This window comes from Tachysurus vachellii, chromosome 22, assembly GCF_030014155.1.
Source record: "Tachysurus vachellii isolate PV-2020 chromosome 22, HZAU_Pvac_v1, whole genome shotgun sequence".
Classification (NCBI taxonomy): Eukaryota; Metazoa; Chordata; class Actinopteri; order Siluriformes; family Bagridae; genus Tachysurus; species Tachysurus vachellii.
Genome location: NC_083481.1, coordinates 155,001 through 182,500, shown reverse-complemented (window position 1 = coordinate 182,500; position 27,500 = coordinate 155,001). Strand labels below are relative to the sequence as shown.

The following is a 27,500-nucleotide window of genomic DNA, read 5'->3' as shown; positions in this document are numbered from 1 at the left end:
TATTGTTATTATTGTTGTTGTTGTTATTATTTTTATTGTTATTATGTTGCATTTAAACATCAGCTTCTGATTCACTTCACTTATTTTTCTAGTTTGTTATATAAACACATATCGACAACAATAACATAATTAAATAAATCTGTAGTTCGCTCTTATTTATGAATTAAATAATTATAGGAATGAAATGAATCCATAAATATAATAAATATAATAAATATTAAATATAGCTGATTGTTTGTGTTTATGTAATAAACCCCACGTGGCTTTAATATGATTCACATTAATGCTCAGTATAATGACACTGGGGTGAGTTTCAGTTGACTTTATTACAAAGTTCATTACAAACTGATGAAAAGAGTTTTTAATAAAATTAAACTGAATAAATTTAGACCTGTTGTTTCTGTGATTTATGAACAAGAAATGTGCGGCGCCCGGAGAGTGACGTCATTCACCTGCGACTCGTGTGGGCTGTAGCGCGTGTGTAGTATGTAGTAGTTTACATTTTACTGTAACTTCTGTCTTTAAACTCTTTCTCTTTTTCACTAACTCACTAACACACACAGTGACGGTCAGGATGAGTGTGTGTTTACCTCAGAAGAAGTTTTATCGGCAGAGAGCTCACTCTAATCCTATGGCTGATCACACATTCGACTAGTAAGTGTTTATAGTTTACTGGTTAGTTTTACTTTGTAATAAATAATCTTACTGAACACTGTGTGTGTGTGTGTGTGTGTGTGTGTGTGTGTGTGTGTATGTGCGCGCGCGCGCGTCTGTATGTATGTGTGTGTGTGTGTGTGTGCGCGCGCGTATGTGTGTGTGTGTGTGTATGTGCGCGCGCGCGCGTCTGTATGTGTGTGTGTGTGTTTGTGTGTGTGTGTCTGTCTGTGTGTCCCCCTCCCCCCTCCCCCCCGCCTCCCCTCCTTCTCCCCCCCTCCCCCCCTCCTTCTCCCCCCTCCCCCCCTCCTTCTCCCCCCTCCCCCCCCCTCCTTCTCCCCCCTCTCCCCCTCTTCCCTCTCCCCCCCTCCTTCTCCCCCCTCCCCCCCTCCTTCTCCCCCTCCCCCCTCCTTCTCCCCCCTCCCCCTCCTTCTCCCCCTCCCCCTCCCCCTCCCTCCCCCTCCCTCCCCCCTCCCTCTCCCCTCTCCCCCCTCCCTCTTCCCCTCTCCCCCCCTCCCTCTCCCTCTCCCCCCTCCCTCTCCCCTCTCCTCCCTCTCCCTCTCCCCCTCTCTCCCTCTCCCCCTCCTCTCCTCCCTCTCCCCTCTCCTCCCTCTCCCCCTCTCCCCTCTCCTCCCTCTCCCCTCTCCCCTCTCTCCCCTCTCCCCTCTCCTCCCTCTCTCCCCCTCCCTCTCCCCCCCTCCCCCTCCCTCTCCCCTCTCCCCCTCCCCTCTCCCCTCTCCCCTCCCTCCCCTCTCCTCCCTCCCCCCCTCCCTCTCCCCCTCCCCCCCTCTCCCCCCTCCCTCCCTCCCTCTCTCCCCCCTCCCTGTGTGTGTGTCTGTCCTGTGTGTGTGTGTCAGTCCTGTGTGCCCGCAGCAGATGGACTGGTCCCAGCTTTATCCTGAGTATTTCAGCTCAGACAGAGAACAGATGGAGTCGGAGGGACGGAGCACTCAGGTGGAGTTTGCAGATATCGGGTGTGGATACGGAGGACTTCTGGGTAGATAACACACACACACACACACACTAAATACTATCAGTACTATACTATATTATTATCTCTGCTGTGCAGAAAGCAGGAGATCTTTCACTCCCTTGGTGTTACAACACAAACACTTGTTAGAAATGAATGAAGGATACAAACTAAAGTCTTGTGACTTTGGGCTCCAGTTTCAGCTCACGTTGTTCTTCATTATATTTGCTGTTGCTCCTGATCTCTTCTCTTCTGTAAACACATCAAGGCAGAAGGTTTAAATGAGCGATGACTAAATTTGTGATGCTTTTAAAACATACTGAAATGGTGAAACTCTAACAATATCCGACTCGCTGGATCAGAAGTGTTACAGTAAAATCCTTGTCTTTTAGCTATTTCCTTTGTGTAATGTAACTTTACTATTTAAAACAATCACAATTAAATACTTTCTGTTAAACATTCTTACCAAATACAAATGCCTTTTTATACCAGTAACAATTCATTTAAATTACTTTTAAAACATTTATGATGTGATTAAATATTTAGAAATGATTCATTTATTATTATAGATTTAATGTTTTTGCTCTCAGCAGAATCAACTGGGATTGAAATGAATTTAATAATATACTTAGAAATGCATAAACTTTAATAACTTCATTTTGGTTGTTAATCCCAAATCAGCCACAAGGTGTCGCCAGCATCACATTATTCACCTCCTTTTCACCACTTTAGTTTTCTTTTTGTTTAAAAATTTTGGTTAAAAAAGTTATAAATGAGAAATTTAGATGTTTTTTGTTCAGTGTAAAATGTTTTTACACTACAGTTTATTAAGGGAGAATAAAGACATTAACAATGAATGACCTGAGAGATCATGTTTGTCCTGTCTGTGTTAGTGGAGTTATCTCCGCTCTTCCCCGATCGGCTCATTCTGGGTTTGGAGATTCGGGTTAAAGTCTCAGATTACGTTCAGGACAGAATCCGATCACTCCGAGCCTCAGAACCGGGAAAATACCAGAATATTGCGTGTCTGCGCAGCAACGCCATGAAATATCTCCCCAACTTCTTCACTAAAGGACAAGTGAGTCAGGAACAGAGGTTCTATTAACACCAAATAAACACACACACACTCACAGACAGGGGTGTACTCACACACACACAGACACACTCTCACACACACACAGGGGTGTACTCACACACACAGGGGTGTACTCACACACACAGGGGTGTACTCACACACACACAGACACACTCTCACACACACGGGTGTACTCACACACACAGACACACTCTCTCACACACACAGGGGTGTACTCACACACACAGACACACACAGGGGTGTACTCACACACACAGACACACACACAGGGGTGTACTCACACACACAGACACACTCTCTCACACACAGGGGTGTACTCACACACAGACACACACACAGGGGTGTACACACTCACACACAGACACACTCTCTCACACACAGGGGTGTACTCACACACAGACACACACACAGGGGTGTACACACTCACACACAGACACACTCTCTCACACACAGGGGTGTACTCACACACAGACACACACAGGGGTGTTCACACACACAGGGGTGTTCACACACACACGGGTGTTCACACACACACGGGTGTACACACTCACACACACAGGGGTGTACACACTCACACACACACACACACACACAGGGGTGTACACACTCACACACAGACACACTCTCACACACAGGGGTGTACTCACACACAGACACACACACACAGGGGTGTTCACACACACACAGGGGTGTACACACTCACACACACAGGGGTGTACACACTCACACACACACAGGGGTGTACACACTCACACACAGACACACTCTCTCACACACAGGGGTGTACTCACACACACACAGACACACACACAGGGGTGTACTCACACACACACAGGGGTGTACACACTCACACACAGACACACACAGGGGTGTACTCACACACACACAGACACACACACAGGGGTGTACTCACACACACACAGGGGTGTAATCACACTCACAGACACACACAGGGGTGTACACACAGACACACACACAGGGGTGTACTCACACACACACAGACACACACACAGGGGTGTATTCACACACAGACACACACACGGGGTACACACACTCACACACACACAGGGGTGTACTCACAATTGATTTGAACAATTGAATTTAGAGGTGTGTGTGTGTGTGTGTGTGTGTGTGTGTGTGTTGCAGCTCAGTAAGATGTTCTTCTTGTTCCCGGATCCACATTTCAAAAAAACAAAGCACAAATGGAGGATCATCAGTCCAACGTTATTAGCGGAGTATGCATACACACTCCGTGTCAGGGTAAAAAACACACACCACAGACACACACACACACACAATAAAAATAATACCTGAAATAATTATGTGTGAAGACAGTTTAAGAGAGACTCCAGTGTGTATAATGTTTTCATGTAGAACTGATCTGATGGATCTTGTCAGACTTTCTGTGTAAGCCGTTCACACAGAGTGACCTTCAGCTCTGATGGTTTCTGACCTGCTTCTGATTCTCCAGCTTCTGTGAATAGTGTCTACTGGTTATTCAGTAATTCAGAATAAAAGCCAATGACACAGAGGACTCAAGCTACTGTTTACTCTCATATCTATTTTTGTCCTTTACTCTCACACTGAATCATCTGATTCATCAACTGATTCATCTGATTCATCAACTGATTCATCTGATTCATCAACTGATTCATCTGATTCATCTGATTCATCAACTGATTCATCTGATTCATCTGATTCATCAACTGATTCATCTGATTCATCAACTGATTCATCAACTGATTCATCAACTGATTCATCAACTGATTCACTTTAATTCATTTTTTCATCTGAATGAATTCATCTGATTCACAAAATTATCATCATTTCTTACCTTCTCATCTCACTCTGAGTGTTAAACCTGAGTGTCATGTAGAAGGGTATCTCTCTCACACACACACACAAACACACACACACAAACCTGTATGTAATGTAGAAGGGTATCTCTCTCACACACACACACAAACACACACACACAAACCTGTATGTAATGTAGAAGGGTATCTCTCTCACACACACACACAAACACACACACACAAACCTGTATGTAATGTAGAAGGGTATCTCTCGCACACACGCACGCACACACACACACACACACACACACACACACACACACACACACACACACACACAAACCTGTGTTTTTCCCATGAGGTGCTGTCCTGGTTCTGTGATGGTGTGGTGTTTCTGAGTGTGTGTGTGTGTGTGTGTGTTTGACAGGGTTTAGTTTACACCATGACAGATGTAGAGGAAGTGAACCTGTGGATGGTGAAGCACTTTACAGAGCATCCGCTATTCAGCCAAGTGTCTGAGGAAGAGCTGGTACTGTATACACACACACACACACACACACACACACACACACACACACGTTTATTTTAACAGTGATAAGAGAAACACACTGACATGTCAATTGACAGATGGATGACAAGCAGATAAGCAGAAGTAACAACTGACAGTCAGACAAATGAAGTGACGAACAGATTAATAAACTGATGAAAGGGTTAATGAGAGAGAGGGGGGAAGGTGTGGCTGGACTTGGAGAGGGATGGGAAGATAGAGGGAGAGAGAATGAGACAGACGGGTGGACAGAGGAGCAGGTGAACAGGCAATTAAACAGCATCTGTACTTAAGATTTGTGGCAAACACTTTAACATGACCTTTGAACTTTTGTCCCTGCAGAAGGATGACATCATTGTGAGACGTTTGGGAACTTGTACAGAAGAAGGGAAGAAGGTACAGAGAAACGGAGGGAAGAACTTCCTCGCTGTTTTTCGCAGAGTCGAGGATCCGAGCTGAAACTCTTCCTCTAAAAGCCCAGAGTGATTACATCATCTCCTGAGCTCCAAACACACACTGAACTGTTTCCTGCTCTTTTATTATTCTATAAGGTTAAATAAAGTGAATAAAACACTGATATTAAAGTTTTATCACCTGTTTACTGTTGTCTAATTTATATAAACATTTTATACTGAAAACACATCTGCATTACTCAGACTGACCCACAGACTCTCTCTCTATCTCTGTCGCTCTCGCTGTCTCTCTCTCTCTCTCTGTGTCTCTCTCACTGTCTCTCTGTCGCTCTCGCTGTCTCTCTCTCTCTCTCTGTGTCTCTCTCGCTGTCTCTCTCTCTCTCTCTCTCTCACTGTCTCTCTGTCGCTCTCGCTGTCTCTCTCTCTCTCTCTGTGTCTCTCTCACTGTCTCTCTGTCGCTCTCGCTGTCTCTCTCTCTCTCTCTCTGTCTCTCTCTGTCGCTGTCTCTCTCTCTCTCTCTCTCTCTCTCTGTGTCTCTCTCGCTGTCTCTCTCTGTCGCTCTCGCTGTCTCTCTCTCTCACTGTCTCTCTGTCGCTCTCGCTGTCTCTCTGTCTCTCTCTGTCGCTGTCTCTCTCTCTCTCTCTCTCTGTGTCTCTCTCTGTCGCTGTCTCTCTGTCTGTCTCTTTCTGTCGCTGTCTCTCTCTGTCTGTCTCTCTCTCTCTCTCTGTGTCTCTCTCTGTCGCTGTCTCTCTGTCTGTCTGTCTGTCTCTCTCTCTCTGTGTCTCTCTCGCTGTCTCTCTCTGTCGCTCTCGCTGTCTCTCTCTCTCTCTGTCTCTCTCTGTCGCTGTCTCTCTCTCTCTCTCTCTCTCTCTCTGTCTCTCTCTGTCGCTGTCTCTCTCTCTCTCTCTCTCTCTCTCTCTCTCTCTGTGTCTCTCTCTGTCGCTGTCTCTCTCTCTGTCTCTTTCTGTCTCTGTCGCTGTCTCTCTGTCTGACTGTCTCTCTCTCTTTCTCTGTGTCTCTCTCTGTCGCTGTCTCTGTCTGTCTCTCTCTCTCTGTCGCTCTCGCTCTCTCTGTCTCTCTCTCTCTCTCTGTGTCTCTCTCTGTCTGTCTCTCTCTCTCTGTCGCTCTCGCTGTCTCTCTCTCTCTCTCTCTGTCTCTCTCTCTCACTCTCTTTCTCTCTCTCTCTCTCTCTCTCTCTTTGACCTTTTACTCTTTCACACACAAACCTGAACAGATTTTCCTGAAGTCCATCTTTCTGTTCTGGGAAACTGCTTTAATAAAGAGCCCCATGTGATCTTTAAAAGTCCAAGTGATTTTAACTTAAAATTAAATTTAGAAAAAAACCTTTAATCAATCTTCATCCTCCTCATCACAGATCTTACATATTACATATTAAGTTGTGTTTCTGTCCTGCAGCAGATTCTCACTACCTGAAGTCTTTTGTCTTCTGCCCTGAACGTGAGCAGATGAATCTGAGTAGCACTTTGTAATGAAGACGTGTCTCTAATTCTGAGCTGTTTACTGTTTACACACAAATTCTACAAATTAAATAAGTTAGATAATCCATACTGGTCCTGTTAACTATACAAAAAGCTATGAGTTAACACAAAAGCTGGCAAGTAAGACAAAAAGAAAACTGAGTGTCTGTATCTGTCCTAGATATTATTTCTAGATTTGACCTTTGACCTCTTTAGTAATGTGGTGACCTTTCTCCCAGTTGCTGAATTACTGAAGTTGTGTGGAAGCATTTTCAGATGAAGTACTGATTGATTCTGTGTAGAAATCAGAGTACTGGTGATTAGTCATGCAGGTTGTTCTGTAAACTGTATAATAACATTAAGTCCTTATATAATGAGCAGAAGAGAATTATAGATTAAGCTGAAGTTGATTATTACTGTTTATGAATTAAAGAACATTACATCATATATTTAATTACTCTTATTGATGTGGGAACATCTGTGAAACAGGTTCAATTCTTCCCCCAGTTCTCACAGAGCAGCTCCATGAAGACATGGTGTGAAGGTGAAGGTTGGAGTGAAGAACCCGAGTGGTCCTGCACTGAGCCCTGACTCTGACTCAACCCCACTGAACACCTTTGGGATGAACAGGAACTGGAGTCTCCACAACATCCCAACATCAGAGTCTGATCTCACTGATGCTCTTGTAGCTGAATAAACACTAATCCCCACAGTCACAATCCAACATCTAGTCTAAAGCCTTCAGGAAGTGTGGAGCTGATTTAAACAGTAGAGGGAATCCATCTGGAACAAGACGTTTAACAAGCACACGGGGGTGTGATGGTCACGCACTCATACACACAGTCATACTGTCATACAGTTTGCTTTGCTTTTGGGATTATAAATCATTATAAACACTGAGAGTGAAATTATAAATCATTATAAACACCAGAGAGGGGGATTATAAATCATTATAAACACTAACATTGGAATTATAAATCATTATAAAGACCAGAGATTGGATTATAAATCATTATAAACACTGAGAGTGAAATTATAAATCATTATAAACACTAACATTGGAATTATAAATCATTATAAAGACTAGAGATTGGATTATAAATCATTATAAACATTGAGAGTGAAATTATAAATCATTATAATCACCAGAGAGGGTGATCATGAATGAATATAAACACCAAAGAGTGTGAAATAAATCATTAAAAACACCAGAGAGTCAGATTATAAATCATTATAAACACTGAGAGTAGAAATATAAATCATAATTAACACCAGAACGTGGGATTATAAATCATTATAAACACTGAGAGTGGGATTATAAATCAATAATGATCATAAGATAAGAATAATGCTAATAAGGACAGCAGATGACACAGTATTAGTATAAAGTGTTAATGTGGTGATATTTAAATATGCTAATGAGGTCATGTGATGATAGCAGACGTGTACGTGCTTAAAGCTTATGCCACGTCCTTCCATCACTCCACTTTCTGCTTCCTGAACTTCTGTGAAATCTAAAAGTCTGACTGGGACACAGCTGAGTTCTCAGTACTGATTATATTTCTACACTGAACACACACACTGTGTTGGTCGAACTCCAGCTTTATCGCAGAGCATCAGTAAAATAACACAGTTTGCAAGCATGTAACGTGACTGCAGATCGTTACGTCTGCTTGTTTATTGTGTGTGTGTGTGTGTGTGTGTGTGTGTGTGTGTGCACTTAAGGAGCTGTGTAATGATGTAATGACACTGCTCTCATCTAATCAGCAATTTCAGACGACTCTTTAACCTGAACACACAGTGAATTCTGCACTTTACACAGATATCCAACTTTAACACTTCTCACAGCTGATAAAGTTCATCCATGAACACACACACACACACACACACACACAAACACACACACACACACACACCATATTGATTTATAGATTCATTTTATGCAAAATCCAAAGATCCAGGTCAGTGTGTGTGTGTGTGTGTGTATGTGTGTGTGTGTTTGTGCGTGTGTGTTTGTGTGTGCGTATGTGTGTGTGTGTATGTGTGTGTGTATGTGTGTGCTGCACAGTCTGCTAATACTTTAATAAAATTTAACACATTAAACACTGTAAAATTTAATAGACATTTATTGTTAATTTTTCGGTAAGAGCTACAGTTCAAAGCTGCAATATGAACATTGAGAGTTGATTCAGCAGTGCAGGTGTTATTTGATTCAGCAGTGCAGGTGTTATTTGATTCAGCAGTGCAGGTGTTATTTGATTCAGCAGTGCAGGTGTTATTTGATTCAGCAGTGCAGGTGTTATTTGATTCAGCAGTGCAGGTGTTATTTGATTCAGCAGTGCAGGTGTTATTTGATTCAGCAGTGCAGGTGTTCATTTGATTCAGCAGTGCAGGTGTTATTTGATTCAGCAGTGCAGGTGTTCATTTGATTCAGCAGTGCAGGTGTTCATTTGATTCAGCAGTGCAGGTGTTATTTGTGTTTCTGTCTCATTTCTATGTATTTTTATTGAGTTTCATTAGAAGCCCAACCACATGCTCAGAATTCAGGGGTTTGCTGGAGTCCTACATTCTGATTGGCCACACCTCCAGTCCGACCCCACCCACTTTCTGTGAGTAATATGTGTGTGGGTGTTATAAATAAGGAGCAACAGTGTGTGGGGGATACACTCATTCCATCAGACACAGAGTGTGTGTGTATGTGTGAAGTGTGAGTCCAGAGAGTGAAAATGCTGCAGCAGGTGATGCGTGTGTCATGGAGGGGCGTGGCCCCGATGATTAAGTGGGCAGAGCCTGTGGCAGAGGTGAGGACTCTGGATCAGATGCCCGGACCATCAGCTGTCAGGTTCATCTGGGATCTGCTGGCAAACCGAGGACTGTCCAGACTGCACGAACTGCAGGTGAACATTAACACACACACACACACACACACACACACACACACACACACCTGAACATGAAGTGTTATGTTTTAATCCAAAATCTGTAGCACAGTGTATTACTACTACAGTGGGTGTGTGTTTATTTACAGCTGGATGGTCGGCGGCGGTTTGGGTCGATGTGGAAGGCGAGTTTCGGCCCAGTTCTGACAGTACACGTCGCAGAACCAGAGCTCATAGAGCAGGTGCTCAGACAGGAAGGACACACCCCCATGAGGTCTGACATTTCCTCCTGGAAGGACTACAGGAAACACAGAGGACACGGATACGGCCTACTGACCTCGTAAGTACACACACACACACACACACACACACACACACACACAAATATTACCAATAAATGTTATAGATATAGATAGAAAGGCTTTATTGGTGACTTACATTGGGTTGTGTTGTGGGTGTGGTCAGTGAGGGGGAGGAGTGGCAGGAAGTTCGCAGTCTTCTCTCCAAGCACATGCTGCGTCCCAAATCAGTGGAGGTGTACGACAGCACACTGAACACAGTAGTGACTGACCTGATCACAAAACTCACACTACACAAACAACAAAATCATCATGGAGTCGTTAATGACGTCGCAGCAGAGTTCTACCGCTTCGGCCTTGAAGGTACACACACGCACACACACACACACACACACACACACACACACACACACACACACTTGATTAAATTAAGAATATGTTGACCCACGTCATACATAAACTGTAAAATTTCTATCTCTCTCTCTCTCTCTCTCTCTCTCTCTCTCTCTATCTATATCTCTCTCTCTCTCTCTCTCTCTCTCTCTCTCTCTCTCTCCCTCTCTGTCTGTCAGGAATTTCGTCAGTACTGTTCGAGTCCAGGATTGGCTGTTTAGATCCAGTGGTTCCTGTGGAAACCGAACGTTTTATCCAGTCCATTAACACAATGTTTGTGATGACGCTGCTCACCATGGCAATGCCGGCATGGCTCCATCGTCTTTTCCCCAAACCGTGGCGAACGTTCTGTCAGTGCTGGGATTACATGTTCCAGTTCGGTGAGTGTAGAAGTGAAACGTTTGAGTGAGGAACATCAGTTTGATTTAAAGTCTCTGGCATTGAGCCGATCATGACATTAACACGTAAGTGACTGCATCTCCTCTTTCACAGCGAAGGGTCATATAGATCACCGCCTTAAAGAGGAAGAGCAGAAGCTGGCACGTGGAGAGGAAGTGGAGGGACGATGTCTGACTTACTTCCTGGCTCGAGCTGGAATGCCGATGAAGTCTGTGTACAGTAACGTGACGGAGTTGCTGCTGGCCGGAGTCGATACGGTGAGGATTATTTATTTGAATCATTACTGCAGTTACATCAGCTGTCTAACACACATTGACTTCGTCACTTCTGCCATCTGTTTGCTGTTACATCGCTCAGATCTCCAGCACACTGTCCTGGTCTCTCTATGAACTTTCCCGCCATCCTGAGATCCAGAGATCACTGAGGTCAGAAATCATGAAGGTTCTGGGAGACAGAAGAATCCCGACAGCAGCTGATGTAGCGTCCATGCCTCTGTTGAAGGCTGTCATTAAAGAAATCACCAGGTTCAGACCTTCATATTTCTCTTATACATCTACAGTGTATAACCAGTATATAACCCATATATAATAAGTGTATAACCCGTATATAACCTGTGTATAACCCGTATATATCCCGTATATAACCTGTATATAACCTGTATATAACCCGTATATAACCCGTATATAACCTGTATATAACCTGTATATAACCCGTATATAACCTGTATATAACCCGTATATAACCTGTATATAACCTGTATATAACCCGTATATAACCCGTATATAACCCGTATATAACCCGTATATAACCTGTATATAACCCGTATATAACCCGTATATAACCTGTATATAACCTGTATATAACCTGTATATAACCCGTATATAACCTGTATATAACCCGTATATAACCTGTATATAACCCGTATATAACCTGTATATAACCTGTATATAACCTGTATATAACCAGTATATAACCTGTATATAACCCATATATAACCTGTATATAACTTGTATATAACCCGTATATAACCTGTATATAACCCGTATATAACCTGTATATAACCTGTATATAACTTGTATATAACCCGTATATAACCTGTATATAACCTGTATATAACCCGTATATAACCTGTATATAACCCGTATATAACCTGTATATAACCTGTATATAACCTGTATATAACCTGTATATAACCTGTATATAACTTGTATATAACCCGTATATAACCTGTATATAACCTGTATATAACCCGTATATAACCTGTATATAACCCGTATATAACCTGTATATAACCTGTATATAACCCGTATATAACCTGTATATAACCCGTATATAACCTGTATATAACCTGTATATAACCTGTATATAACCAGTATATAACCTGTATATAACCCATATATAACCTGTATATAACCTGTATATAACCTGTACGCCTTATCACTCCTCACTAATATCTGATTGGCTGAAGGTTAACATCAGTATTATTCTATGTACACAGGCTGTATCCTGTTATTCCAGCCAACGCTCGGGTCATCACAGACCGCAATATTACAGTTGGAGGCTACATCATTCCTAAGAAGGTGATGTGTGTTCTAAACACATCACCTAAACAGAATAAATAATGAAAGATGTGATCTTCTGTACCTGTAGTTTAACTCAGACACAAACACCACCACGCTTCATGCAATATGTAGAGAAGTGAATGTAAACAATATGTATAATAATAGTGTATAATATTCACCTGTTTGCAGACACTCATCACTCTGTGTCATTACGCCACATCACGTGATCCGGCTCAGTTTTCCAACCCAAACTCCTTTATCCCTCAGCGCTGGCTCAGTCGTGATGAAGGGAATCACCCGTATTCCTCTGTGCCCTTCGGAGTTGGCAAACGCAGCTGCATCGGCCGCAGAATCGCAGAACTTGAGCTCTACCTGGCACTTAGTCGGGTATGAGTTTCATTTTATTTCATTTTCAATCAAAATAAATCAAACAAATAATGATAAATGAAAATAAATAATGTTTAACGTGTATTTATTTCTCCAACTTCAGATTTTACTGCATTTTGACGTGATGCCGGATCCGAGCGGCCGTGTGGTCCAACCCATGACCCGAACTCTCCTGGTTCCAGACAGAGAAATCAATCTGCAGTTCATCGAGCGCTGAGTCTCTGCACACGGCAGCATGACGCTCTCAGGAGATAATGTTGTAGAGTGTGTGTGTGTGTGTGTGTGTGTGTGTGTGTGTGTTTCATATGGTGCTCATTTTACAGAAATCATTTCTTCTTTTCTTCTGGATATGGAACAGAAGGAAACACTCAGGGACTGATGAATAACCCCTTTGTCTGACTTTACTGTAATGGTCAATCACTTTAAATATGTGCTTTTGGAGGGTCCTCCAGTGGACACGCCCTCTGGTGGACACGCCCTATAATGGACACGACCCTTAGTAGCCCTCTGAGGTCCTCAGAGTTCTGGAGCATGATAGATAACTATCTAATTAGATAATTAGAGATGATTTGTGTTTAAATCACGTGTGACGAAAAATCAGACCACGGCCTTCATGTAGCACATTATTCACTTACACGTGAAAATACTGATGTTCAGGTAACGGTGCTTAAAGATGACTCTTTCATATACTGTAGTCTTACTGTGTGTGTGTGTTGTGTGTGTGTGTGTGTGTGGTGCTTAAAGATGACTCTTCCATATACTGTAGTGTTACTGTGTGTGTGTGTGTGTGTGTGTGTGTGTGTGTGTGTGTGGTGCTTAAAGATGACTCTTCCATATACTGTAGTGTTACTGTGTGTGTGTGTGTGTGTGTGTGTGTGTGTGTGTGTGTGTGTGTGGTGCTTAAAAATGACCCTTTCATATACTGTAGTGTTACTTTCTGTGTGTGTGTGTGTGTGTGTGTTTGTGTGTGTGTGGTGCTTAAAGATGACTCTTCCATATACTGTAGTGTTACTGTGTGTGTGTGTGTGTGTGTGTGTGTGTGTGTGTGTGTGGTGCTTAAAAATGACCCTTTCATATTACTTTCTGTGCGTGTGTGTGTGTGTGTGTGTGTGTGTGTGTGTGTGTGTGTGTGTGTGTGTGTGTGTGTGTGTGTGTGTGTGTGTAAGACAAAAGAACCAGTACAGTAAAATATTCTTTAGGATCAGGATCAGATTAAATAACACGATAAAGACTTTTGATTTGTGATTTTTTCAGACTGTATAAAGATTGTGTTGTTTTTTAAAATGTAATATTTGTATAACATCATAGTTTATGGGTTTTACCCCAGAATGTTTGTAATAATAAAGATAAGAGATAAAGTCTGTTTCTTGTTGTCATTCGCCACCGTGTGGTCACACACTGAATTACACTTTTTACTTCATGCACAATTAAATGACAACAGTGATATTGTGTGACTGTTGTGTAGATTTGTGTGACTGTTACACACACGCTAGACAGATGAAATAAAACAGTAGCATACGTTACTGCATACTGTTCACGCATGCGCAGTGTAGGAGCAGGAGTTATTTATTATGGTTAGCTATGTTAAGTTAATTAAATCTATAAAAGTATTATTATTATTATATTATTAATTATTATATTAATAAATTTAATCCCTCAGATTTAAACTTTAAGCCACTCACTGAAATTTGATCAGTGGTTTTAATTTTTTTTTTTCTCAAAGGCTGAACGATTATCTGTGATCCTTACATCAGTACAACATTTATCAGACTGTATATTTATTAGGGATGAGTGAGTACAGCATTATCTGTATCTGTATCTGTATCTGTATCTGTATCTGTTACCCATATGAATTATCTGTATCTGTATCTGTACTCGGAGTGGGTGGGGCCTAACCAGGAAGTAGGCGGAGCTTGTCTTGAAATGGGCGGGGCTTTAACCGGTAATAATTCATTTGTAATATTTATAACACTAGCTTACTACCTTTATGTTTTTATGAAATACAGCAAAAACGTGTCAGACACAGTGTCTGGTTACTGGTTAGAGACAGCTGAAGGTTTAAAAAAGAAAAAAATCTCCGACAGGCAGAGACGCAATGTGAGTCGCATTCTACCAAGCAAGCACCACGTCTGAACAAACCCACGTTTACCAGAACTCTACTGGTTAGTAAGTACGTATTATTAACGTTACAACCCGAAGTAAAAAGCTGAAGAAACCCTAAACGTTAACGGAAAAGACCCACGAACCCGAGTGACTGAGGGAGAGACAGAGAGCTGTTCTGTGTGTGACTGTGAGTGAGCAGAGCGAGACACAGCAACACAATACATCTGTATGTGTGTAGGGGAGGGGCGCTGTGACTAGCCTATCACTGTAGGGGAGGGGCGCTGTGACTAGCCTATCACTGTAGGGGAGGGGCGCTGTGACTAGCCTATCACTGTAGGGGAGGGGCGCTGTGACTAGCCTATCACTGTAGGGGAGGGGCGCTGTGACTAGCCTATCACTGTAGGGGAGGGGCGCTGTGACTAGCCTATCACTGTAGGGGAGGGGCGCTGTGACTAGCCTATCACTGTAGGGGAGGGGCTCTGTGACTAGCCTATCACTGTAGGGGAGGGGCGCTGTGACTAGCCTATCACTGTAGGGGAGGGGCGCTGTGACTAGCCTATCACTGTAGGGGAGGGGCGCTGTGACTAGCCTATCACTGTAGGGGAGGGGCGCTGTGACTAGCCTATCACTGTAGGGGAGGGGCGCTGTGACTAGCCTATCACTGTAGGGGAGGGGCACTGTGACTAGCCTATCACTGTAGGGGAGGGGCTCTGTGACTAGCCTATCACAGAACGCTGACACAATCAGCTACCCAATGATGATTTTCATTCAATCCGAGCACAGATATTGACTCGTATTACTCGTATAACACTCGTACTCGGCAGAAGTGCTTTATCCGTACAGGATACTCGTTTCAGCCGAATATCCGGCTCATCTCTAATATTTATAATCACACCCCCAGTGTCACCCAGATGAGGATGAGGTTCCCCTTTGAGTCTGGTTCCTCTCAAGGTTTCTTCCTTTACCATCTAAGGGAGTTTTTCCTCCCCACAGTCACCTGAGTCACCTCAGACTTGTTCATTGGGGATAAATACATATACACACATACATACATACATACATACATACATACATACATACATACATACATACACACTGTGAACTATATATATCTTGAATTTTATTATATTAATTCTTTATATTTCTCCTTATGTTTATCTTCTGTCCTATGTTTATGTTCTGTAAAGCTGCTTTGAGACAATGTCCGTTGTAAAAAGCGCTATACAAATAAACTTGAATTATCTAAAGTAACATATGATTCCCTGCTCTACATGTCGATCTTAAATTCGGCAACAGACAAAATATTGTTTAGCTCTTTATTAGCCTTATTATTTCTATTAGTTATTTACTAAATTATTTTCATAATACTCCTTTATTATTTGCTCTTTATTTTTCCTGATCTCCTGGAGTTCTCAGATGTTGTTTCCATGTGTTGTTTATCTGTTGTATACTTGTCTGATCTTCCATAAAAAATGTACACTACGGTTTACTGTGTGTTCTGTTCAGATTCAGAATTCAGATGTGTGAGTTTTTGCAGCGTGAGCGTGTGGAAGTGTGTGGTGGAGCTGGGAGCAGGCAGCGGTTTGGTCAGCATCCTGGCTGCAGGAGCATGTGTGATGGGGACGGATCTCCCTCAGGTTATTCCCCACACCATGAGGAACATTACCTCTAACACGCCCCCCGCCGTGCTGCCGCTGCTCTGGGGTCATGACCTCGAGCGATTCTCATCTCAGTGGGATCTGGTGCTTGGCTCTGACATCGTCTTCATCCCTGTGACGTTTCCTCTGCTCCTCCACACTCTGGTCCATCTGAACAAAAGTGGTGCTGTGGTGCTGTGGTTTACCTCTTGTCTTAAATACACAGAGGACGTGGCACACACGACTTCTACCACACGCTGCTGCCTCAGAGGTTCCATGTTGAACTCGTGAACTCGTTGAACTCATGCACAGAGACGAAAATTATTAAAAAATATTAACATTTACAGAGCCACGCTGACTGGAGCACAAGAACCATGAGGAACGCCTCAGGTCACTGTGTGTGTGTGTGTGTGTGTGTGTGCGGTGGGGTGGGGGGTAGCATGGTCATTCAGACTGCAGGCTTTCAGATTCCGAAGCTTGTGGTCAGTAAAATACAGTGAAGTTACTTCCTGTTGATGTGCTGCAGTCTGCTGACGCACTGATTTCTGTTCACACACACAATCCTGTTTGTTCCGCTGCAGAGTTTTAAATAAAAGCACTGGTTTTTTTTTACAAACTGATGATGATTTTTTTGCTGAAGTCTCAGAAGTTTCTACAGTCAGGAACCTTTTCAGATTCCTACTCAGATGGATTTCTCATTTTTGTGTGAAATCAAATAATATATGTTAATGAATGAGTTTTTTATCATTTATTTTATTATAATTATCACATACACACACTCACACACACACACACACATATACACATGCACATACACACACACACACATACACACACTCACACACACACACACACATATACACATGCACATACACACACACACATGCACATACACACACAGACACACATCTACACACACACAGACACACACACATACACACATACACATACACACACACACAGACACACACCTACACACACCTACACAAACATGCACATGTACACACATACACAAACAAGCACACACACACACATACACACACACTTTGGGAGTGTTTATATTTGCAACACCAACGATGTGAAACTTAATTACATTCCTCATTAACACAGTGTGTTAATAAAAGGAGAGACTTTTATCAGTGAGTAAAAACAAACAGATGACTATAATGACATTAGTGGGCGGAGTCAGTAAAAACAGGAGAATCTCAAAACATCGCTCCTCATGATGAGCTGCTGGACTTCACATGCAGCAGGAGTGTCTGAGTGTGTGTGTGTGTGTGAGCTGATTCTTTCTCTGTTTAAAGGTAAATTCTGATCTAATCAGATGAGTTGTTGTCCTAATATTTATCCTTCTGTAGAACATATCTGATAAATATAAAATTCTAAATTATAATCATTTAAAGAGCTAAAGAAAGTATTTTGATTTTTATACATTTTTGAACGTTGGCAAATTTTTTGTCACATTTAGATCAGATTTAGTGTTAGATCAGATAAATAATATCAGATAAATAGTAGTTTCACTAGACAGCTGAATAAAACTGGTAATTGTTTGTGTGTTGTGTTGTGTGATGTGTTGTGTGTTGTGTTGTGTGATGTGTTGTGTGATGTGTTGTGTGTTGTGTTGTGTGATGTGTTGTGTGATGTGTTGTGTTGTGTGATGTGTTGTGTGATGTGTTGTGTGATGTGTTGTGTGTTGTGTTGTGTGATGTGTTGTGTGATGTGTTGTGTGATGTGTTGTGTTGTGTGATGTGTTGTGTGATGTGTTGTGTGATGTGTTGTGTGATGTGTTGTGTTGTGTGATGTGTTGTGTGTTGTGTTGTGTGATGTGTTGTGTGTTGTGTTGTGTGATGTGTTGTGTGATGTGTTGTGTGATGTGTTGTGTTGTGTGATGTGTTGTGTGATGTGTTGTGTGATGTGATGTGTTGTGTGATGTGTTGTCTGATGTGTTGTGTGTTGTGTTGTGTGATGTGTTGTGTGTTGTGTTGTGTGATGTGTTGTGTGATGTGTTGTGTGATGTGTTGTGTGTTGTGTTGTGTGATGTGTTGTGTGTTGTGTTGTGTGATGTGTTGTGTGATGTGTTGTGTGATGTGTTGTGTTGTGTGATGTGTTGTGTGTTGTGTTGTGTGATGTGTTGTGTGATGTGTTGTGTGATGTGTTGAGTGATGTGTTGTGTGATGTGTTGAGTGATGTGTTGAGTGATGTGTTGAGTGATGTGTTGTGTGATGTGTTGTGTGATGTGTTGTGTTGTGTGATGTGTTGTGTGTTGTGTTGTGTGATGTGTTGTGTGATGTGTTGTGTTGTGTGATGTGTTGTGTGTTGTGTTGTGTGATGTGTTGTGTGTTGTGTTGTGTGATGTGTTGTGTGATGTGTTGTGTGATGTGTTGTATGATGTGTTGTGTGATGTGTTGTGTTGTGTGATGTGTTGTGTGTTGTGTTGTGTGATGTGTTGTGTGTTGTCATGTGTTGTGTGATGTGTTGTGTGATGTGTTGTATGATGTGTTGTGTGATGTGTTGTGTGATGTGTTGTGTGTTGTGTTGTGTGTTGTGTTGTGTGATGTGTTGTGTGATGTGTTGTGTTGTGTGTTGTGTTGTGTGATGTGTTGTGTTGTGTGATGTGTTGTGTGATGTGTTGTGATGTGTTGTGTGTTGTGTTGTGTGATGTGTTGTGTGTTGTGTTGTGTGATGTGTTGTGTGATGTGTTGTGTGATGTGTTGTGTGATGTGTTGTGTGATGTGTTGTGTGATGTGTTGTGTGATGTGTTGTGTGTTGTGTTGTGTGATGTGTTGTGTGATGTGTTGTGTGATGTGTTGTGTGATGTGTTGTGTGATGTGTTGTGTGATGTGTTGTGTGATGTGTTGTGTGATGTGTTGTGTGATGTGTTGTGTGATGTGTTGTGTGATGTGTTGTGTGATGTGTTGTGTGATGTGTTGTGTGATGTGTTGTGTGTTGTGTTGTGTGATGTGTTGTGTGATGTGTTGTGTGATGTGTTGTGTGATGTGTTGTGTGATGTGTTGTGTGTTGTGTTGTGTGATGTGTTGTGTGATGTGTTGTGTGATGTGTTGTGTGATGTGTTGTGTGATGTGTTGTGTGATGTGTTGTGTGATGTGTTGTGTGATGTGTTGTGTGATGTGTTGTGTGATGTGTTGTGTGTTGTGTTGTGTGATGTGTTGTGTGATGTGTTGTGTGATGTGTTGTGTGATGTGTTGTGATGTGTTGTGTGATGTGTTGTGTGATGTGTTGTGTTGTGTGATGTGTTGTGTGTTGTGTGATGTGTTGTGTGTTGTGTTGTGTGATGTGTTGTGTGATGTGTTGTGTGATGTGTTGTATGATGTGTTGTGTGATGTGTTGTGTGATGTGTTGTGTGTTGTGTTGTGTGATGTGTTGTGTGTTGTGTTGTGTGATGTGTTGTGATGTGTTGTGTGATGTGTTGTGTTGTGTGATGTGTTGTGCGATGTGTTGTGTGATGGGTTGTGTGATGTGTTGTATGATGTGTTGTGTGTTGTGTTGTGTGATGTGTTGTGTGATGTGTTGTGTGATGTGTTGTGTGATGTGTTGTGTGTTGTGTGATGTGTTGTGTGTTGTGTTGTGTGATGTGTTGTGTGATGTGTTGTGTGATGTGTTGTATGATGTGTTGTGTGATGTGTTGTGTGATGTGTTGTGTGTTGTGTTGTGTGATGTGTTGTGTGTTGTGTTGTGTGATGTGTTGTGATGTGTTGTGTGATGTGTTGTGTTGTGTGATGTGTTGTGTGATGTGTTGTGTGATGTGTTGTATGATGTGTTGTGTGATGTGTTGTATGATGTGTTGTGTGATGTGTGATGTGTTGTGTGATGTGTTGTGTGATGTGTTGTATGATGTGTTGTGTGATGTGTTGTATGATGTGTTGTGTGATGTGTTGTGTGATGTGTTGTGTGATGTGTTGTGTGTTGTGTTGTGTGATGTGTTGTGTGATGTGTTGTGTGATGTGTTGTGTGATGTGTTGTGTGATGTGTTGTGTGATGTGTTGTGTGATGTGTTGTGTGATGTGTTGTGTGATGTGTTGTGTGATGTGTTGTGTGATGTGTTGTATGATGTGTTGTGTGATGTGTTGTGTGATGTGTTGTGTGATGTGTTGTGTCATGTGTAATATTATTGTGTAATTATGAATTTCCTTTAAAATAAAAGAAATTAAACTGAAGTTGAATTGATGGAGCTGTGGGAAGGAAGAGAGAGAAGCTTCAGTCCGGTTCCCAGGTGGATCACATCTTCACACACGTATGTAACATTCTTTAACCTTTTGACACAAATGAACATTTTTTCTGCTACAACATTCTACACCTCTAGATTCACTCATCATTCTCATGACTGAAGCTCAGGGAAGAACTGGATTTCATCTGAAACAAACTCCCTTTAAATCCTTTAGTTCAGTGAACTGATTATTAACACAGCATCATTAATATTTAATCATCTAAAACACCAATCATATTAAACCTCTAACCCAACATGACTCCGCCCACTCTGATGGAACTAATGCTGTGTATGTAGTGTAATGTATGTAGTGTATGTAGTGTATGTGTAGTGTATGTGTAGTGTATGTAGTGTATGTGTAGTGTATGTAGTGTATGTAGTGTATGTGTAGTGTATGTGTAGTGTATGTGTAGTGTATGTAGTCTATGTAGTGTATGTAGTGTATGTGTAGTGTATGTAGTGTATGTGTAGTGTATGTAGTGTATGTAGTGTATGTGTAGTGTATGTGTAGTGTATGTAGTGTATGTGTAGTGTATGTGTAGTGTATGTAGTGTATGTAGTGTATGTAGAGTATGTAGTGTATGTAGTGTATGTAGTGTATGTGTAGTGTATGTAGTGTATGTAGTGTATGTAGTGTATGTAGTGTATGTATAGTGTATGTGTAGTGTATGTACTGTAGTGTATGTAGTGTATGTAGTGTATGTGTAGTGTATGTGTAGTGTATGTAGTGTATATGTAGTGTATGTAGTGTATGTAGTGTATGTAGTGTATGTACTGTAGTGTATGTAGTGTATATGTAGTGTATGTAGTGTACATGTAGTGTATGTAGTGTATGTAGTGTATGTGTAGTGTATGTAGTGTATATGTAGTGTATGTAGTGTATGTAGTGTATATGTAGTGTATGTAGTGTATGTGTAGTGTATATGTAGTGTATGTAGTGTATGTGTAGTGTATGTAGTGTATATGTAGTGTATGTAGTGTATGTAGTGTATGTAGTGTATATGTAGTGTATGTAGTGTATGTAGTGTATGTGTAGTGTATATGTAGTGTATGTAGTGTATATGTAGTGTATGTAGTGTATGTAGTGTATGTAGTGTATGTATAGTGTATGTGTAGTGTATGTACATGTAGTGTATGTAGTGTATGTAGTGTATGTGTAGTGTATGTGTAGTGTATGTAGTGTATATGTAGTGTATGTAGTGTATGTGTAGTGTATGTGTAGTGTATGTAGTGTATATGTAGTGTATGTAGTGTATGTAGTGTATGTAGTGTATGTACTGTAGTGTATGTAGTGTATATGTAGTGTATGTAGTGTACATGTAGTGTATGTAGTGTATGTAGTGTATGTGTAGTGTATGTAGTGTATATGTAGTGTATGTAGTGTATGTAGTGTATATGTAGTGTATGTAGTGTATGTGTAGTGTATATGTAGTGTATGTAGTGTATGTGTAGTGTATGTAGTGTATATGTAGTGTATGTAGTGTATGTAGTGTATGTAGTGTATATGTAGTGTATGTAGTGTATGTAGTGTATGTGTAGTGTATATGTAGTGTATGTAGTGTATATGTAGTGTATGTAGTGTATGTAGTGTATATGTAGTGTATGTAGTGTATATGTAGTGTATGTAGTGTATGTGTAGTGTATGTAGCGTATATGTAGTGTATGTAGCGTGTATGTAGTGTATGTAGTGTATGTAGTGTATGTGTAGTGTATATGTAGTGTATGTGTAGTGTATATGTAGTGTATGTAGTGTATATGTAGTGTATGTAGTGTATGTGTAGTGTATGTAGTGTATATGTAGTGTATGTAGTGTATGTAGTGTATGTGTAGTGTATATGTAGTGTATGTAGTGTATATGTAGCGTATGTAGTGTATATGTAGTGTATGTAGTGTATATGTAGTGTATGTAGTGTATGTGTAGTGTATATGTAGTGTATGTAGTGTATATGTAGTGTATGTAGTGTATGTAGTGTATGTGTAGTGTATATGTAGTGTATGTAGTGTATATGTAGTGTATGTAGTGTATATGTAGTGTATGTAGTGTATGTGTAGTGTATATGTAGTGTATGTAGTGTATATGTAGTGTATGTAGTGTATGTAGTGTATGTGTAGTGTATATGTAGTGTATGTAGTGTATATGTAGTGTATGTAGTGTATATGTAGCGTATATGTAGTGTATGTAGTGTATATGTAGTGTATGTAGTGTATATGTAGCGTATATGTAGTGTATGTAGTGTATATGTAGTGTATGTAGTGTATATGTAGTGTATGTAGTGTATATGTAGCGTATATGTAGTGTATGTAGTGTATATGTAGTGTATGTAGTGTATGTGTAGTGTATATGTAGTGTATGTAGTGTATATGTAGCGTATGTAGTGTATATGTAGTGTATGTAGTGTATGTGTAGTGTATATGTAGTGTATGTAGTGTATATGTAGTGTATGTAGTGTATGTAGTGTATGTGTAGTGTATATGTAGTGTATGTAGTGTATATGTAGTGTATGTAGTGTAGTGGCCGTGGCTCATCTACAAGGATCTAAAAGTGGCAGTGCTTCAAACTTGAAATAATAATAATACTCATCAAATCCACTAGAGGACAGACTTTTCCCAGAATGACTCTGCTCTTGTTATTATGATTATAATAATTTTGGTGTGTTCCTTGGTGTAGAAACACTGCAAAATCTCGGGATAATGAGTGAATCTAAATGAAATGATTAAGCTGATCAAATCCTGGAGGAAGATTAGATTAGACTTAACATCTGCCTAATAATTGTTATTTAGTGTTTTTACTAGAATGACTAAAATGTTGACTATTCTGACTCTGTCCCAAACTTCACCAGGACTTTCTTCTCATTTTCTTTTCAAAAATCTCAGAAGCACCGGAGAACCCATCACTCTGGCAACAGCAGGAAATAGAACTGTAAAGAACCGAGTAAACTGGACACGTGAGCTTGGACTGTGTTCTGAGAATACTAGTCTCGATATAGAAAAACAGAGAGCATTAATGAAGAGACAAAGAGAAAGAAGAGAAAAGGAGTTCATAGTGCAGAGTAGGGATTTGAGAAATCACTGGCAACCCTCTACCACCCACTACAGACCAGAGGCGAATAAAGATAGTTTCAGAGCGAACAGTTATGGAGAGCTGGAGGAATGGGCGAGACGCTGGTGTCATTATCACTCTGTCCTCAGGAGGAGACGTCTGCAGGAAGAGACGTGGAACAAAACCCAAAATACACTGAAAACTGAAAGAATATCAGCTTCTACAAGCAGATTATTTAGCGCAGAACCAAGGCAGAAATCAGGTGTGAATATCTCTGACAACAATTTTCACCTTGTTACATCTCACCAGATTCCTCCTCCTTACACCGCTGTGAAACATGGCTGGAACGAACCTCCAAACTACACACCACCTCCACCGTACACCTCTCCACCCGACTCCCACAAACTCACAGGAACGATGGAGTCACAAAGAGCTTTCCCAGGCCTCAGGATGGAGCACAGGCCACATAGCCCTATACAAACAGACCATTGTTCTGTCTCATTCCCAGTAAGAGGAGGACACATACAATGTTCATCACAAGTTTTTGCACCACAATCATCAGGGCATGGCGAGAAATATCAGATATCTTATTCGGATACAACTCTAACTAAACTCAAGAGAAGAAGAAAAAGTGAAGGAACAGTTTTCTGTTTAGTCTCTCACACTGAAAAGCCTACAGGTTTCACCAAAACTTTGAATGATGAACCACTGAAACGCCAAAAAGATCCTCTTTTAAAAAACTCAAATTTTGCAGAAAATCAATTGGAAGACGAAGCTAATTCATGTAAACAATTAAGCTCTTTCACCCAAGATGCTGCACTGAAGGAACATCAGACAGAGAGACCAAACAAGAGAGACCAAAATGTAAGACTTCCCAAATGTGTAGTGGAACTGGGAATTGTGCAAGAGGAACTGAAAAAACAGAGCACTGAAAGTAGATGTTTTATTGGTCAAAGCAACAACAAAGATGAAGACACAGATTCTAACAAAGAGAAGGACCATATTAAATCCACAACACTGGAGGTAACACAACACCAAACCATTCTGAAGTTTCCCCTGTGGATGGAACCCAAATGCTCTAACAGTGTCCTGAAGAATAAAAATAAATCAAACAGAAGTAGTGAAGATCAAAGTGAACAATCAGAACCAAGAAAAAACACAATGACCAATAAGAACACAGGTCTTGTGGCCATTGATGCAACTGGTGTGGTCATCAAAGTCAAGTTTCTTGTTCCTCTTGATAAGAAACACGTCCAGTATATAAGTTCATGTCCAACTGATTCATATAAAGAGAGAAGTGATTCTAATCAGAACCACAAAACCACTGAACAGGCCACAAACAGAAGATCAGCGCTCAAGATCATTAACCAAACAAAACAGACGTCCATCGAAGTCCAAGCTAAACAAGAAAATGTTGAAATTCCAAAAACATCCCCTCCAAACGAGGAAGCAACTCTACGCTCGATGTCAGTGGCTGAAGACATACTGGAATGTTCTGAGGTGACTCACAGAGATGTTTTAAACGCTCCTACAGGATATGAGGTCATGGCAAAGACGAGCACTAAACAGGACAGTCAACTAAAGTCAGTTACCAGGAAGGCCATGCTGGATGAAACTGTGATTGACATTAAAGAGAAGCAGGTAAAGAACAGCTTTGATGTTCCCACATGTGAAATTGATGATGTGCAGAATCTCAATAAAAGCCTCCTGAGAAACAGCAGTGAGACCCTTGCCCAGAAATCTAAGAGAAAAGAAGACGACTTTGTACATGAAACAGTCAAGAGACGGGAGGTTCTTCTTGGTAGATCTGTGGAAAACTATAAGGTGTCATATATTCAAGAAGATGAGGGAAGCTTCTCAAAGTTAAGAGGAGATCATGATGAAGACATTAGTGATCTCCTGGCTGAAAGAGCTAAGAATCCCTATTCAGTCATTCAGAACAGTTATGAGCAAGATACTGATAAAGTGTTTGACCAAGAATGTAGGCCCACAGAGAAGAACCCATCAATCACAATTCTTAACCTGCAAAGAACAGCTAAGATGTTTGGCCTCAAACAAGGTCACCATCAGGAGAACCTATTAAAGCTACAGAATCTCCAGAGCTCATCTGATACACCTCACCAAGAAAGAAGACCTAATCAGAACCTCTCATGTTCAGAAAATCCTCAAGTTTGTTTAGAACCTCATATGGAAAACACAAACGAGACGCTTGCTCCTAAAATTATTCCCAGGGCAGGACACCCCTCAGATATCTGGCCAAACCTGCTCGATAGCTCTGTACTCAACATCAGTGACGAAGACATCCTGAGAGAGGACAGACCTTCACATGCAAAACATGATGCAAATCATCTTCACCAAACTCTCCCTGGTCACAGTATAGAAAACACAAATGAGCCATGTGACCAAGAGGATGTTCTTGGAGAAGAGAACCTCTTGAGTAATGTAAAGAATCTTCATCGTTTCTTCTCTGTCAGAGATATTAGAAAGTCTTTAGAGAAGCAGAGTTTTCTTCATGAAGATGGTGAGAAGACTCTCAGCTCTGCATTCCTTCAGTATAGTCTAAAGGAAGACAAACTACCTGAAACCACTGACATGAAAAACCTTTTTGGGAACATTGATGAACATCCTGAGTCATTTAATCAACTGAATCTGTGTCCTACCCTGTTTGGTGGCTCTGTTGCAAACACTAATCATTTATTAGAACAAGAAGACGATGTAGCTATAACATCTCCATCATATGACCTTCACACACTATGTACAGAGAACTTAACTTCTAGTTTAGTATCCCCTTCACATTATGAGATACCGCCTCATTCTCCTGACTGTCTGTCCTCCAGTTTTCTGACTTCTCCATTACCTGCAGCTTGTTCTTCTCTCTCCAGACCTTCTGACAGCTTATATGAGATCGGTAGCGTTCATGCCCAGGAATGTTCTTCACCATCATCCACAGAACAAAATTCTATTCAAGTGAAAGTGTGTCCTCGCTCACTTTGGGATACCATGAGGAGCATCCGCAAACACACTGCTCCCGATTCAGAATCCGAGGAGGATGAGGGTGAAGTCTGGGAAAAGAAACCTAAAGAAGATCATTTGAGTGAAAACACTGGAATCAAAGATGAACCATCTGTACTGGAGGAAAGCTCACAATGTGCTAGGATTCACTTCCAGGATGTGAGAAGATATTTGGGTGAAAGGAAAGATGAAACAGATGATTCACTCTCAAGCAGCAGTGTGGACAGTCAGGACACAGTTATTGAGGTTGAAGGCAGGATGAACATTCTGGAAACCGAAGAAAAAGATCTGAAGATCCAGGAATCTGATTTATTCAGTGAGAAGAGAGAATAAATCTCAACTGGCAGATTAATGAAAGAAAAATATCACTAAGCTTTAGTTAATTTATCTAACACATTATTGTATACAAACATGTGTAGAGTAGGGTAGTGTGTGTGTAGTGTGTGCGTTGTGTGTGTGTAGAGTAGTATAGTGTTTGTGTAGTGTGTGTATGTGTGTAGTGTGTGTGTGTGAGAGTGTGTTTCTGTGAGTGTGTGTGTTTCTGTGAGTGTGTGTGTGTGTGTGTGTGAGTAAGAGTGTGTGTGTTAGAGAGAGTGTGTGTGTGAGAGTA

At 41.3% G+C, this 27,500-nt stretch overlaps 2 protein-coding genes and 1 pseudogene across 2 annotated transcripts; all 3 read left to right on the top strand.

The window, feature by feature from the left end:
- The first annotated feature begins 442 nt into the window (after positions 1–442).
- On the top strand, positions 443–5,653 carry mettl1 (methyltransferase 1, tRNA methylguanosine). The gene is made up of 6 exons (XM_060858027.1): positions 443–654; positions 1,512–1,651; positions 2,518–2,702; positions 3,867–3,980; positions 4,944–5,045; positions 5,406–5,653. Exons 1-6 carry the CDS (start codon positions 575–577, stop codon positions 5,520–5,522), a joined length of 738 nt encoding a protein of 245 aa, XP_060714010.1. The 5' UTR covers positions 443–574; the 3' UTR covers positions 5,523–5,653.
- Positions 5,654–9,646: 3,993 nt separating this feature from the next.
- LOC132838018 (25-hydroxyvitamin D-1 alpha hydroxylase, mitochondrial) lies at positions 9,647–13,687 on the top strand. The gene is made up of 9 exons (XM_060858107.1): positions 9,647–9,851; positions 9,983–10,173; positions 10,299–10,495; positions 10,705–10,905; positions 11,018–11,181; positions 11,282–11,448; positions 12,423–12,504; positions 12,676–12,873; positions 12,977–13,687. Exons 1-9 carry the CDS (start codon positions 9,681–9,683, stop codon positions 13,088–13,090), a joined length of 1,485 nt encoding a protein of 494 aa, XP_060714090.1. The 5' UTR covers positions 9,647–9,680; the 3' UTR covers positions 13,091–13,687.
- LOC132838444 (EEF1A lysine methyltransferase 3-like) lies at positions 13,109–16,951 on the top strand (annotated as a pseudogene).
- The last annotated feature ends 10,549 nt before the right edge of the window (positions 16,952–27,500 follow it).

Bases quoted from the DNA above. Each gene is read 5' to 3' on its own strand.
- mettl1 (XM_060858027.1), top strand. From the start codon at position 575: ATGAGTGTGTGTTTACCTCAGAAGAAGTTTTATCGGCAGAGAGCTCAC. The intron at 2,703-3,866 runs GTGAGTCAGGAA...TGTGTGTTGCAG, and splicing joins ACTTCTTCACTAAAGGACAA to CTCAGTAAGATGTTCTTCTT. The intron at 5,046-5,405 runs GTACTGTATACA...TTGTCCCTGCAG, and splicing joins AAGTGTCTGAGGAAGAGCTG to AAGGATGACATCATTGTGAG.
- LOC132838018 (XM_060858107.1), top strand. From the start codon at position 9,681: ATGCTGCAGCAGGTGATGCGTGTGTCATGGAGGGGCGTGGCCCCGATG. The intron at 10,906-11,017 runs GTGAGTGTAGAA...CCTCTTTCACAG, and splicing joins GGATTACATGTTCCAGTTCG to CGAAGGGTCATATAGATCAC. The intron at 11,182-11,281 runs GTGAGGATTATT...TACATCGCTCAG, and splicing joins TGCTGGCCGGAGTCGATACG to ATCTCCAGCACACTGTCCTG.